Source organism: Chaetodon trifascialis, chromosome 11 (genome assembly GCF_039877785.1).
Source record: "Chaetodon trifascialis isolate fChaTrf1 chromosome 11, fChaTrf1.hap1, whole genome shotgun sequence".
Lineage (NCBI taxonomy): Eukaryota > Metazoa > Chordata > Actinopteri > Chaetodontiformes > Chaetodontidae > Chaetodon > Chaetodon trifascialis.
This window is the reverse complement of record NC_092066.1, coordinates 3,540,191-3,553,087: the sequence shown is the minus strand read 5'-3', so window position 1 is coordinate 3,553,087 and position 12,897 is coordinate 3,540,191. Positions and strand designations below refer to the sequence as shown.

The window sequence follows — 12,897 nt, the reverse complement described above, 5'->3', positions numbered from 1 at the left end:
GGGTTGCCATGGAAACTACTCATTTCCATGGGCATCCCTGTTAAAAAAAAAGTAATTTCATTTTAGTGGCTCCTGAAATCTTAGATGCTTAAAAACATCCTCCTGGTTTTCTGTTCACTTGTTTCAGTTCAGCTTGTTTCATTGTCTGTTTCTTAACACTGTTTCGGTGCTTATAAACACATCACAGGAAACATTTTTATGTCATTTAATGAAATATGCAGATATGTAAGATATGAATTGCTTCTCACAGGGGAGCTAACCTTTTGTTGGCAGAGTAGCATAACAAAACTTAAAGTCTTTCTGCTTGGACATTATATAAGGAGTGACCTTTAGGGACCCTCATGATAAACAGCCAAAGCACTCCCTCCCATCACCTTGAGCTCCGATGGCTCGTATCAAAGCCGCCACACTTTGACAAAGAGAGGATTAAATAAATCAGCAGCTTTGTGCTCAGAGCACTGGCCTTCACTGACCTTTTCAAACTTCATGTAGATGCAGAGGACACTGTGAGAACTGAGTGAGGAAGCCAGGCGGCCCTTTAATTACTGCATGTGTGGAATCAATCGGTAACAGCAGAAAATCACCACATATCGACGGTCTTGGGGCTAAAAAGCTGAGACTCCTCCCAAAAAGGTCAAGCTTAAACTCATGCTGTATTTAGGTTTTACTACACAACCATAATTCACACTTGTTGACTTCAGAGTTTAGCCATTGACAGAGAACACAGGGTGTGATGGAGGGAGGGCAATTATGAGGCACAGATGTTAGAATACTAGAAGGGATTCACAAATGTTAAATTGCAGAAGCAGTATTGTGTATTTTAGCCTCGGCAGTAGCGTGTATGCTGTGGCCTTTTGTCTATGAGAGTATGTTGTTTCACTAAAGCTTTGACATAAGAAGCACTGAGTGAGAGGGTGATGGCATGAAGTGACGAAAAACTGAAACGGGAAGTCAGACGTCTGCAGACCACAACCCTGATTCCAAAGAAGCTGGAACACTGTAAAATGTAAATGAAACAGAAGGTGACAACCTGCTCATCCTCTCTGACATACACTCAACTGACAACAGCCCAAAGACGATATATTTAGCGTTTGAGCTCATCAGCTTCACTGATTCTGTTAAATACTGCATGGACTCAGTAAACACAGTTTCTTCGCAGATGACTGAATCCTGTTCATTTATGTTTAACGCAGTGAAACAACTTCTTTGGAATTAGGGTTGTTGTTGTTTCTCAGTGAACGTGGAGTCAAAGAAAAACTTCTACGACACCGGACAGTAAATTTAGATTGTAATCACCATTTGAGCTCTTAAAAATGCAAGTTTGTGAAGTGACTTCAATATGGGAGAACATTCTTTCAAAATAAAATGATTAGTTTGTTATTAATCTATTTATCCAAGAGAAGAGTGAAAGAGACAAAACTTAACTGGAACATCCAACAGAGAACATTGCCGCCTTTTTCATTTGATGTTGCTTGTATTTCATTTGATGTTGCTTTTCCATTTGATGTTGCTTGTACAGCAACCACGTCTTGCCACCAAGCGAGGCAGCACTGTGCAAACTTATTTTGTGCCCCGTTAACTGCACCTCCACAAAAAGCTGGCTTGAATCGTGAAGAGGAGGACGCTCTGTGAGCACTGGGTGAGCAATAAGAAAGAATCCATTTCACATTTCAATATTTTATTAGATAAACAAAAATAGTTTTGGATTTACAATTCAAACGGGGAAGTACACTGAGAAAAGACCATGATGGCGCCATCTGAAAGGGCTAAAAACTACATGCAGAGAAATTCAGTTCGGTTGATATCAATGAAAACCTGAAGTTTATTATCGTCTGCTTTTTAAAGAATGAGCTTTCCTCCATGACGGGTCATTTGGTTTGCACACAACGAGCCCGTGGCGGGATGAATCATAACATTATAACTGAGCTAAACAGTAGTTAAACACCTAACTGTTACTTAAAGAGCTTTGGCAGTCGTCAGAGGTGGTCGGTTACATTAAGAGGTGCTCCTTCTAACATCTTCTCCGAACAATAAAATATAATCAAAGTCAACTATAGAAACAGAAAAAGCAAGCAGTTCAAAATCACCACAAACATGAACACAACATGATATATTATCATTCAAAGAAAATGTCATTACATTAAAAAAGAGGAAAAGAAATTGGCATCACCCTTTAAACAGAGCATTGTAATATCTAGCCATAATCAAACACAGTTTTATACCACAATGGATATCCATCATTTGAAAAACAAAACTGACTTGCTTGCATGACAGTAAAGCACAATTATTCTTTGATGCTGGCTTATAAAATGTAGTTTGTTTGTTTGTTTTAGGAGTAAACAATTACATTTTTAACACAACTAGATGACAGGTTACATTTGCTTTGCACAATGTAAAAACAGGTGGAGTGAAATTCTGCCAATAAATGTAATCGAGTATAAATTCTGGTAATATCCGACACTTTGGTACTTTCTGTGCTTTGACTGAAGAGCGGCTGTGCTCTGTCAAATACTACAATCAACTCATGATAGTCACGAAAAGGAAAGGCTCTTTGGACTTTTTCTAACCAACTTCTGATGAAGGTAATGCCCCTCTGCGATGGCTCCTGCTCAAACATAAGACGATTTTCATCTCCAATTCTTCTTCGTGTCTCTTTAAAAAACCCTTTTGACCAAATCAAGAACGTCTATACAAACTGAAAACAAGTTGACGTAATCCAGGAAATCACTGACAAAACATCTGATGACGCTTCTCCTTAAATTTGTTTACGCATGAAGGAATGCACGAAACGACCAGAAACGGCGGCGTGAATGACGGATGACGTTATCAGGTAAACACGGCTGGGTTGCCTCGTTGCAGCTGGTGGTGGCTCCGCGTAGCTTTGTGTGCACCTCGTCTGACCTCGGAGAAGCTCGCCGGTAGCGAGACCCGGCTGACCCTCCGAGCTCTCTTTTTCGTAATCTCTGTACTTGAGCAGTACATTTTCAGGAAGCACCTGTATTTCCTCTTCCTGTTCCTCTTCTTCAGCTGGCTCTCATTGGCTGCCTTCACCCGTGCACAAAAGCGACAGTGAGCAAAGTGTGTGCGACACTTGAGTCTTCACATGCAAAGAGCACAAGATAAGAACAAGAGCGAAACTGGCAAGCTCAAGCTGTTCGAATTCCCCGGGACACTTGTGACTTCAGCGTAGACCAGGCCTGAGTGAGCAGAGAAACAAAGACATTCGAAGCAGTTTTTGTTCCAGAGTCTTTTCTTTTTTTTTTTTGTTTTGCTGCAGCAGTGTGCAAACGGCCCTGCCTTCAGCCCGCGACCGCAAACGGCCGCCACTACTCGCCTTTGTGGCAGTAAATGTCCTTCAGCGCTTTCAGCTCTTCAATCAGGGTCTTGTTTTGGTTTTCCAACACGGCCACACGGTTTTCCAGACATTTGACATACTCTTTCTTTTTCCTGCGGCACTCGCGAGCTGCCTCCCTGGAGAGGAAAGAGGGAAAATATGTTTAAGGCACTTGATGAAAATGTTATTCAGGCTCCAGACAAAATGCAAGCTCGGCACAATCCAAGAGAGCAGATGTTTTTAAGGCTGGCGGGCTCAGGGTTTATTAGTAAACTGCTTCCACATTTATGTTCCCAGACAAACATTCATGTGCCTGCTGCAACATTTCTCCATCAGACATGAACAATCAAGAAACGTCTTGACCTTTGCACTGATGTCTGTCAGTTTCCAGTCTTTTTCATTGAAATGGGGCTGTTATTGATAATTTGTTGCACCATTTGGAGACTCAAACATCTGAACTCTAAACATTCCTGTTTGTAAAGACGTCTCTTGTAATGAACATAAGCTTATCCTCTCTGGTAACCCCACTCACTTCCTCTCTGATCCCTTCAGAATAAATCATTGTTTCACATGTGTTTAAGGACTTATCGGGCAGCGGCTCCTACCTGTTCTTCATCAGCCGGACCTCCCTCTTGCGGGTGATCTCTTCGGCGTGCTGTGACGAGGGGCTCTGCATGGTGCCCGGGGAGGCCGCCATCACGATGCTCTGGGCCAGGCTCGAGTTGGGCGAACGCAGCTGGTAGGCAGGTATGTCGCCTGTGGCAGCTGTGAAGGAAGAGGGATAAAAGCATTACAACTCCTCGAACTTCATGCTGATTTCGCTAATTTTTTTTAAATTTTAATGACTATCTGTTCAAGCATGCAACCTGCTTCTTCATCTTTTCCCCTTAAAAATAGAGTAAACATACAAGTGTTTCACCAGAGGATGTTAAACAGCAGGAGTGCCTTTCCGCTCTCCTTCCTGCCTTAACAGATGAGTTTCCTGTGACCGCGATTGTCCTTGTGAACAGGTATTTGCTCTTAAATGACCTGGCTGGTGGAAAAAATGTGCTTTTTTGTGTCTTTTTGTTCCACTCATGTCTCTGTCGGTGGGTGCAGGTGCAGTGTGAGCTGACAAAACTGCTGATTTTGTACCTTATAAGCGATTAAGAGCTTGGAAACGCTGTAAAATGTACACTCATCAGTATTTTATTACATTTCATCTTGTTTCTTGATGCATAATCAAGCAAGAAGTGACTTCCACTGCAGTTCCTCTAACGGCCACTAGATGCTGGCTCCAAGAAGTGTAAATAAAATAAAAACACAGAGACTAATGTTATGAAATAAAAGTTTCCCCCACATGTTCACGTGCTTACAGGCACATTGTATTGTATTTTAACTCTTGTATTACTTTTCAAATGAGTCACTTATGCTGCAGGATTCGTGTCAAGCAGCTGCGACAACAGAAACTGAACGAGTTACTGGTTTCTGCGGCTACTCTTCTTCTGTGGTGTTAGCAGCATTCTGTCATTCCATCACATTCATATTGTTTAAAACAGATCTGTCCATCTTTGGCTGCTATCAGTTAGCCGCACGTCTAACCGTGTATGTTATTCCAGTGAGAAACAGAGCGCAGCCTCTTTCATCTAAAGGGGTTTGATACAGTTTGGACTTTGGACGGTGACACACGAACACACTCAACGCTGCCGAGTTTCAGCATCATCAACAGCATTGATTCATGACATGTTAATTCATGCGCATATAAGATGAACTCCAGTGAAGGAATTCATGTTTTCTGTGCACAAATGAGACTTTCCTCCCTCCTCGTTCATCTCGAAGGGTTTTTTCCCTTTGATGTGTCTGAGGTGATGTCGAGCCACCGACAGCTGTCAGTCTGTCGTATCCATCAGTAAAAGCGATACAGGCTCTGGAAGGAGCGGTGAAAAGCAGCTTCTTGATGCAGCTTGTGTCTGTTTGGGTTGACTCATCAGTCCGATGACTCAACCGTTAACTGTTCCTCGGCTGTCTCTCACATTTCAGTTTCTCTTTATCACTTTGTTCCTGTTTTAACTGAAGTTTAACCCCCCCCCTCGCTCACCCCTCCAGTCCACAAACACACACTCACTCAGAGACACAGCAGGTGTACACACCCACCCACACACACACACACACACACACACACACACACACACACACACACACACAGTCTCTCATTGTGATAACAGTGACTCGGCCTGCGCTGACGTCAGTGTGTGCGTCTCGCTCGCCCGCTTTGCATTCTCTCTCCCCTGCCTGGCCTCTGTTCCAGGAAACTGGAGTGACGTCAAACCGACGACTATCTTACCCCCTCGCTGCCACCCGCCCCTCTGCCTCTTACCCCCCTCCCTCTGCCTGCATTTCTGCCTGACAACCACCGGTGGTTCAGAGAGCACGCTCTACGTGTGTGTGTGTGTGTGTGTGTGTGACAGCAGGATACAGCCTGACTGGAACAGAGTTGAGCAAACTAATCAGACACTTGTTGACCTGCTCTGTCTCTTTTCTCCCTTTTCTTTTGAACGCAGCTCTGAACCATCACGGCGCGTCTCCTGTGTTGACATGTGAAGGACAGCCGTCCAATCAGAGGCGCTCTCCTTCCTCAATTTCACAACAAACAAGGTTAAAGCCTTTTAAAAGTCGTTCACATTTCATGAATATTTCTCTGCAGATCTGTTAACTGACAGATTCACTCTAGAAAACATCTCCAAATACCACAGAAACAGGTGGAAAACTTCACAGACACAGCCGACAACACACACTTCTGCGCGTAACACGTAAAACACACGCATGAGAGAAACTCTACCTGACTCAGTCTCATCCCCGGTTACAGCCATCTCTTGTTTCCAATAATCCAGCACCACGGCGGCAGAACACCTCAGCACAGAAACACTCTTCTACCTTCAGCAGCACGTCTGCCTCCTTCTCCCTTCTCCCCCTCGGCTCTCTCTGAATCACGGCGGTCACTCGTCAACTTTGCAGCCCGATTACAATTACAGGCATTGACATCACAATGACATCACTCCTGCCCGCTGAAGTCAGTAAAACACCCGGGATTAGAGTTCCTCCCACCCCCCCACCCCCCCGCGGATCAGACGCTGAAATAGAGAGACACAATGTGAGCTGAGCAGGCAGGCAGGGAGGGAGGGAAGGAGGAGGAGGAGGAGCTGGTAGTGGAGGGGTTGTATTTTTAGCGCCAGTGACGCAACTAGAGAGACGCTCAACAAACAAGAGGATATTGTATCCCGAGTGACTGCCGTGCAAACCGATGAGCACCCTGATTGGAGTTACTCTGCGTGTTTACGTTCAGTCTGAACAGACGGGACGAGGCAGGGCAGAGGGAACAAAGATAATTGAGGTTTTGCTGAAAGTTACCACAACACGCTGCAGGATTCAGCGACGTGACAAGTGGACATAACAGCTGTTTCACAGCGCCTGTGAAAAGATTAGACAAAATCCTCAGCCGCACAGGAAGTGGTGCTTTGAGCATTTCCAGGAGGTTTCTCTGGAATAAGACGGCAAATATCTGAGTGAATGAAAGCTCACACTGCCTACAGAAGCTCTAACATAAGAGCTGGTGTGGTAAAAGCCATCAGAGCGTGGAATCAACACCACAGAAGAAAACTTCCATTAAAAAGCATGTGAAGTCAGAGCGGATGGAGGCACAAAGATGACTCGACGCCTCGAAGGAAAAACGTTCTTTTAGTGTTTCTTTGATGTCAAAAAAGTCCATTTTCATCATCAGTTTCATTTCTACGAAACACAGGTTTTGTTTCTGAGGCTTTGAACTGAAGTGTGAAGTCAACGTCTGTTAAAGGATAAAAGCACGTCATTACTGAGACGTCATTGAAGGCAAAGGAGGGCAATGAATCCTGCAAGCGCTGATTCATGTGTTTGGATTAGCTGTTAGCTTATTGAGGATTGAGCAGAAACGCACAGCAGACACATCATTTAAAGTCACTCTGCTCCCACTGTTTCATTTACTGTCGCTCAAACAGCGCGAACAAACATCCCATTTCATACACACGTCTCAGAATGAGCCATCTAAACACCTGCTGGCGCTCCGGTGCGATCACCTGCCTCATTTGGAGCTTTGTGGGAGCAGACGACAGCGTCTCGATTCTGCTTTTTGCCACCGCTGTGTGTAACAGGCTGAACAAAACCAAAGGTCAGGTGTCTCCTCCGTGAAAACTACAGGTTTAAAATTGTTTTTTTTACTTCATTCACTGTGGACTGAAGCAGACTTAACGCTGACATCAGCAGGCTTCCACTGTCTCTCTTTCTAAATGTGCGATGAGCAAAGCTCTTTCCCTGTGGGGATCAATAAAGTTTTCCTCAATCTGAAATGTAATTTGGTATATTAATACGCTGCTGGAAAACTCCGACATCCAGGACCTCAACTCAGACCCATAAGAGACGAGCAAACAGAGAAAACAGGTGACGAAGGTTTGGCTGCTTCTCTTTGACCAATGTGGAGGCTGAACCCTTCACAGAGCAAACACACGCCGAGCACACAGCGCTTCTTTAAAATCTCTTACTGTAATTAAAGCTTTGTTGACTCGTCTTTATGGTCTGTCAGGTAAACCAGCTCCTGTTCCGCTCACACATTTCCATTTTCTCAAGCCTTCGGTCTGCCGGGGGGGGGGGGGCATACCTGGATTACAGGCCAGGTACTCCCCTCCACACTCACACAGGCCGTCTACGCTGCATGTTGTCTTCTAAATACTAAAGGAGGCAAAGTTAAGTTGTCATCGGTCAGAAGTCGTAGCTGAAAGTGACCCGAGGTCACGTTCCTTTTCATGTGCTGCAACTTAAAGTGTAGAAACGTTGAGTCAAGTAGGAAATGTCTTCATGTGTGTTTGTTGATTTTCTTGAGAAAGAGAGCGAAGGGAAAATGAAGCACAGGAGAGAGACAAAGAAAAGTGCTGCTTGTAGTATTTTTTGTGTTTTACACTTTTAGAGATTAAGGTGACGCAGAAGGGTTAATGGTCAGAGAAACATCCCACAGATAGAAATCCTCTCCTTGACATGCTCGACATGTTCCCCTGTAAACACGCAGTTTAACAGGCGGGTCGTTAGTTTCACAGAAGAATGCAGTCATCGCCCGCATCGGCATCAGGTTCATCAGGTTTCATTCAACAGCGTCTGTCAAGTTAAGACAGAGCGGCGCTGGTGCTGAAGGATGAAACGAGCATTGCTGCTGGTGTCCAACTGGCCTCAGGACAAACTGCTGCAGGGCTCTTAACACTCGGCGTGGTGGTGAACGTTTTCTTTCACACAGTCCCACATTTCTCCCAGTCTTAATCCTATTGTCAGTTTAGCCTCAGTCTCTGTTACGTCACTGTAGAAATGAATGTTTTCATTTCCTGCTGCTGCCAGATGTCAGACATTTGCGCGGTACACAACATATTGCAGCAGTTTCAATGAATTTCAAACAATTTTCTGCAATTTCAACCTCAGAGAACCTGCAGCTTACAGCGCCACACACACACACGCACACACACACACACACACACACACACACACACACACACACACACACACACACACACACACACACACACACAACACGGTACATTTCAGCACAAACCATCGAGCCTACCTTGGAGGAGCACCTGTCCTCCCTGGACGTAGTACTGCTGCGGGGAGTGACCGGGCTGAGCGGCACACTGCAGGATTGTGGCTCCAGGCTGCGAGGTGGGAGAGCCGGCCACCGTCAGGGCCTGGGACCCCTGGAGGCCTTCAGCTCCGGGGCCGGTCAGCTGGATGGCTCTGCTCTGAGCGAACGTGACTGTGTGGGGTCAAAGTTCAGTCAGGCTCAGTGACACTGATAAGCAAAGCGGGAGCAGTTCTGTTATGTCAGTAACAGAATAAGACTGTTTACACCAAAACTGCATGTGATGAGTCAACGGCAGCTCCCAGGGAGCATTGCAGGAAGAGCTTTCTAACCACCAGGCTTGTTCCTGTGCAGCTAATCTGCAACAAATGCAGCAACAATGATGCTGTTTATTGTTTCTGATTGACTCATCACAGCTCTCTGAATGTGCTACAGCTTGGATTTGTGCTTCATGTTCACCTTAGGACCAGCAGGCACCGGGGCACTGCTGCTTTTTCAGACATTTACCAAACTTAACTGACAGAAAGATATGTTTTGAGAAAAATAACAAATGTGTGTGCGGCATTGTTAGATTATCCAGGTGTCTCGTGAAGCTGTGTCAAATACTGGACATGAAAACTTCCAAATGTAAATTCACAGGAGGGGAAATGAAAGCTTTTCATGGCCGCGGTCAGCTCTGAACTGAGGCTGGCTGTGTGTACTGACTGTACTGTCCAGAGCTGGTCTGGTAGATGGAGGTCGGCGCTGATGCTGACGCCGCACTGGAAACCGGCACCTCCTCCTCAGTCTTCTCCTCGTCGATTTTGGCGACCGCCGGCGAATCTGATGAAAGCTCATTGAGGATTTTTCTGCGGGAGAACAGAATTCCAACATGATCAGGCTTCAAACTTTACTCGCCGTCCGCTCTCCTCGCTCACTGTCGGCGTCTCCTCACCGATAAGATGGACGCCTGGACAGAATCTCTCGCCTCTTCTGCTTGTCGGTGGCCGGCGCGTCCTCCTCCAGCTCCGCCACGGTGGCTATCTGCAGAACAGAGTGTGTTAAAATCACACGTGTAATTACATGTGAACGTCTGCTGTCTGCTTCACTGCGCAGGTCACAGGTTTGATTATTTCCTGACCGACTTCCTCGTAAAGAGACTTTTCATGACAGCAGCCTCTGCAAATCAAGCTGCACATGTGAGAAATTCTGCTGCAAGATGTTACTGATAACACTTGAGGATTACTTCATTTCCCATTCACTAATGTTTGTTTTGAGTGCTGAAAATACTCGTGCATCTACGCCACGTTCTGCAGTGGAACAGTCTCATTGTGACTTTCGGCCGGCGTCGCACAGCTTCGCTTCGCCCCTCAGGTCGCTGCTGGCTGATGTGTCTGCAGCTTGTGGAGTCGTCCTCCAGCCCAGACACAACAACATCTCCCGAATGTGAAGGTTAGACTGATGAGCTTAAACCCTCAGCTCCTGCTTCTCGCTTCAATCCTATTAACAGATGCACTGCATTAGGCCGCATGCACTCCAGAGGACCTCCTACACATGCCACCCAAATCCTCATTCACTAACACACCTCTCTGACATCGCAGCCTGGAAATAAGGCCGTTTCTAGTCCTCCTTTCCTTTTCTGGACTTGGACTTAAAGTTGACTTAAGTCACCAAAATGAGGCCTTAACTCTTGAATGATTTGAGGCTCGACCTGAGGCTCCTCTCAAACCTGTTCTCACAGAACTGAGACTTGTGTTAGGGTTGTCTTGCATGACTTGATACTTGACTCGAGACTTGTTTCAGACTTGTCTTGCATGACTTGATACTTGTTTTGACAGACTAGAGACCTGACTTGGACTTCAGTTACCTGAAACTTTGGACCAACAGGTTTGACTTGGAGTTGTCTGGAATAACTTGAGACTTGACTTGGGACTTGAGACTCACCTGGACTGTCTGAACTTGTGGTGACTGTATGACAGAGGTCTGAGGGGCCTGGATGACCCCTTGGACCTGCACCGTCCGGCCGTCGGACAGCTGGACAACCGTCACACCGGGAGACTCTGCAGCCACCGGCGCCTGCAGGCACAGATTGAAACGTTCGCACCAAAATCCACAATAAATGACTTCAAAATGTGTGTGTGCGTGTGTGTGTGTGTGTGTGTGTGTGTGTACCTGAGCAGGAGCTGCAGGAGATGGACTGGCTTCATTGTGGTTCTCCTCTCCATCTGTCACCGAGTCATTCAAACTGCTGTCCAACTGAGGCGAGACTGCGGTGTCCATGGTCAGTCACCTGGACAGACAGACAGACATGTTTTCTACATGTGAGTGCATCTTTTATTCTCCAGCACACTTAATCAAAGATAACAAACAAATGATGTTTACAAGATGAACTTTTTAATTAAAAGAGCTGTCATACACTGATCTTTAATGTCTCTAAGTGTAAAACCTCAACTTATAAACACAATTTCCGCTTCTTTTTAATTGATGTTTTTCATGTCACCTAAAGAACCACCATAGTTTCAATTATCAAGTTCCACAGATTACTCAAAAAATGTCATGAAAGCTAATACGACTTCCCTATTTTAGTGATACAAAGTGAAATTGAAGCTGTGCTGAACCTCTCTATCATCATTCATTTTTACTCTCTCATCCTGAACGGCGCGTCCTTTAATTAACACAACTCAGAAATAAAGACAGTACATATATTTTCCATATTTATGACTCTTTTTTTAATACTTTATTTTGAAGTGACACCTTTCGCTCAACATCCGACACGTAACCCCGTCACACTTGACGCAGCCCGGTAGGAAAAGAACCGCTGCCAGCGGAGCGGACTGACAGCTTTTTCTACTCCATGTTGCTCCGCTAATTCATCAGCCTGGTCGCAAAGCTAAGTTTGAGTGAGAAGTTTCGCACCGCAGACGTGTTTGCACATTGTCCTTCGACTCTGCCCGACCGGCGCTGAGCAAAAATGTGACAGCTTTGCAGCGACTTACCGAAGTTTTACGTAGTCTGACTCGTCACTAATTACAGTATGGGTGGACGGCCTGTGCCTTCGCTCACGTAGTTTTCACGTCAGCGCTGATGATGCTGTGCCGAAAATGTCGACCGACGAGTCCGTTTTACGTCGAAGAGTGTCGAGGCGGAGCGAGACGATTCGCCGCGACTCACTTCCGCGTTCGCTTTGCGCGGCGTGAACGAGCCGGCGCTAAAATCGTCTTTTCAGTGTTTTAAATGGAAATAAGTAAGAATTTACGGCTTCGTAGCGCAAAAGTCTTCAGTATGAGGTAATTTATTTAAAATGTAAGAGCATTTCTGTCCTGGTTTTGCTCTTTTTTTTACTCTGTTTTGGAGCAAACCACATTTATTTCCAGTCATTCACCAGTAAAGTTCAACTCCACTGCAAAATATGTCCTTATTATTTAATAAAAACAGTATTTCAGACTACTAAGGAGGTGAAAATGTAGCTGTTAGCGATATTAAGTTAGATAAATGTTTTATGATGTGGTTGTAAAACTCAAGGTAGGACATAAATAGCCAATACGGGAATAAAGTGATTTCAGTTTAACAGTGAAACTCGAATTAAGTTTGCAATTAGATGATAAATGTCATTAAATGAGCAATTTTCAAATGAATTTAGGATATTTTTCAGTGCTTCACTATGGTCAGGTTCAGGTTTACAGATCAGAATAATGCTGCCATCTGCTGGCTGAAAACAGTAACAACACTTTAAAAAGCAGTCACAACAAGATCAATTTGTTCTCATATTCAGGCCAATATATAAGTTTTATTTTATGACAGAAACGATGACATTAACAGCTGTGAGCATTAAAGCGTGCAAAGTTCATAACGAACAGCAGATCCCATTTTTCTCCATTCTACAGCCATATTTATGCACATGAACAAAGAGGGGACTTCCAGAGAAAGCTTGACGTCCCTGAACACAACACAGCAG

At 45.0% G+C, this 12,897-nt stretch overlaps 1 protein-coding gene across 3 annotated transcripts; it reads right to left on the bottom strand.

The window, feature by feature from the left end:
* Positions 1 to 2,314: 2,314 nt before the first annotated feature.
* crema (cAMP responsive element modulator a) lies at positions 2,315 to 12,062 on the bottom strand. 3 transcript variants are annotated; one of them, XM_070974252.1, is made up of 8 exons: positions 11,939 to 12,062; positions 11,115 to 11,232; positions 10,887 to 11,018; positions 9,898 to 9,986; positions 9,669 to 9,811; positions 8,949 to 9,137; positions 3,940 to 4,099; positions 2,315 to 3,471 (listed from the first exon to the last, which is right to left on the bottom strand). In XM_070974252.1, the coding sequence occupies exons 2-8, from the start codon at positions 11,220 to 11,222 to the stop codon at positions 3,327 to 3,329; spliced, it is 966 nt and encodes a 321-aa protein (XP_070830353.1). In that variant the 5' UTR covers positions 11,223 to 11,232; positions 11,939 to 12,062; the 3' UTR covers positions 2,315 to 3,326. The 3 variants fall into 3 exon arrangements, with proteins under 3 accessions (XP_070830353.1, XP_070830354.1, XP_070830355.1); XM_070974253.1 differs by lacking the exon at positions 10,887 to 11,018; XM_070974254.1 differs by lacking the exons at positions 8,949 to 9,137; positions 9,669 to 9,811; positions 9,898 to 9,986; ... (1 more) ...; positions 11,115 to 11,232; positions 11,939 to 12,062 and adding an exon at positions 6,153 to 6,490.
* Positions 12,063 to 12,897: the final 835 nt, after the last annotated feature.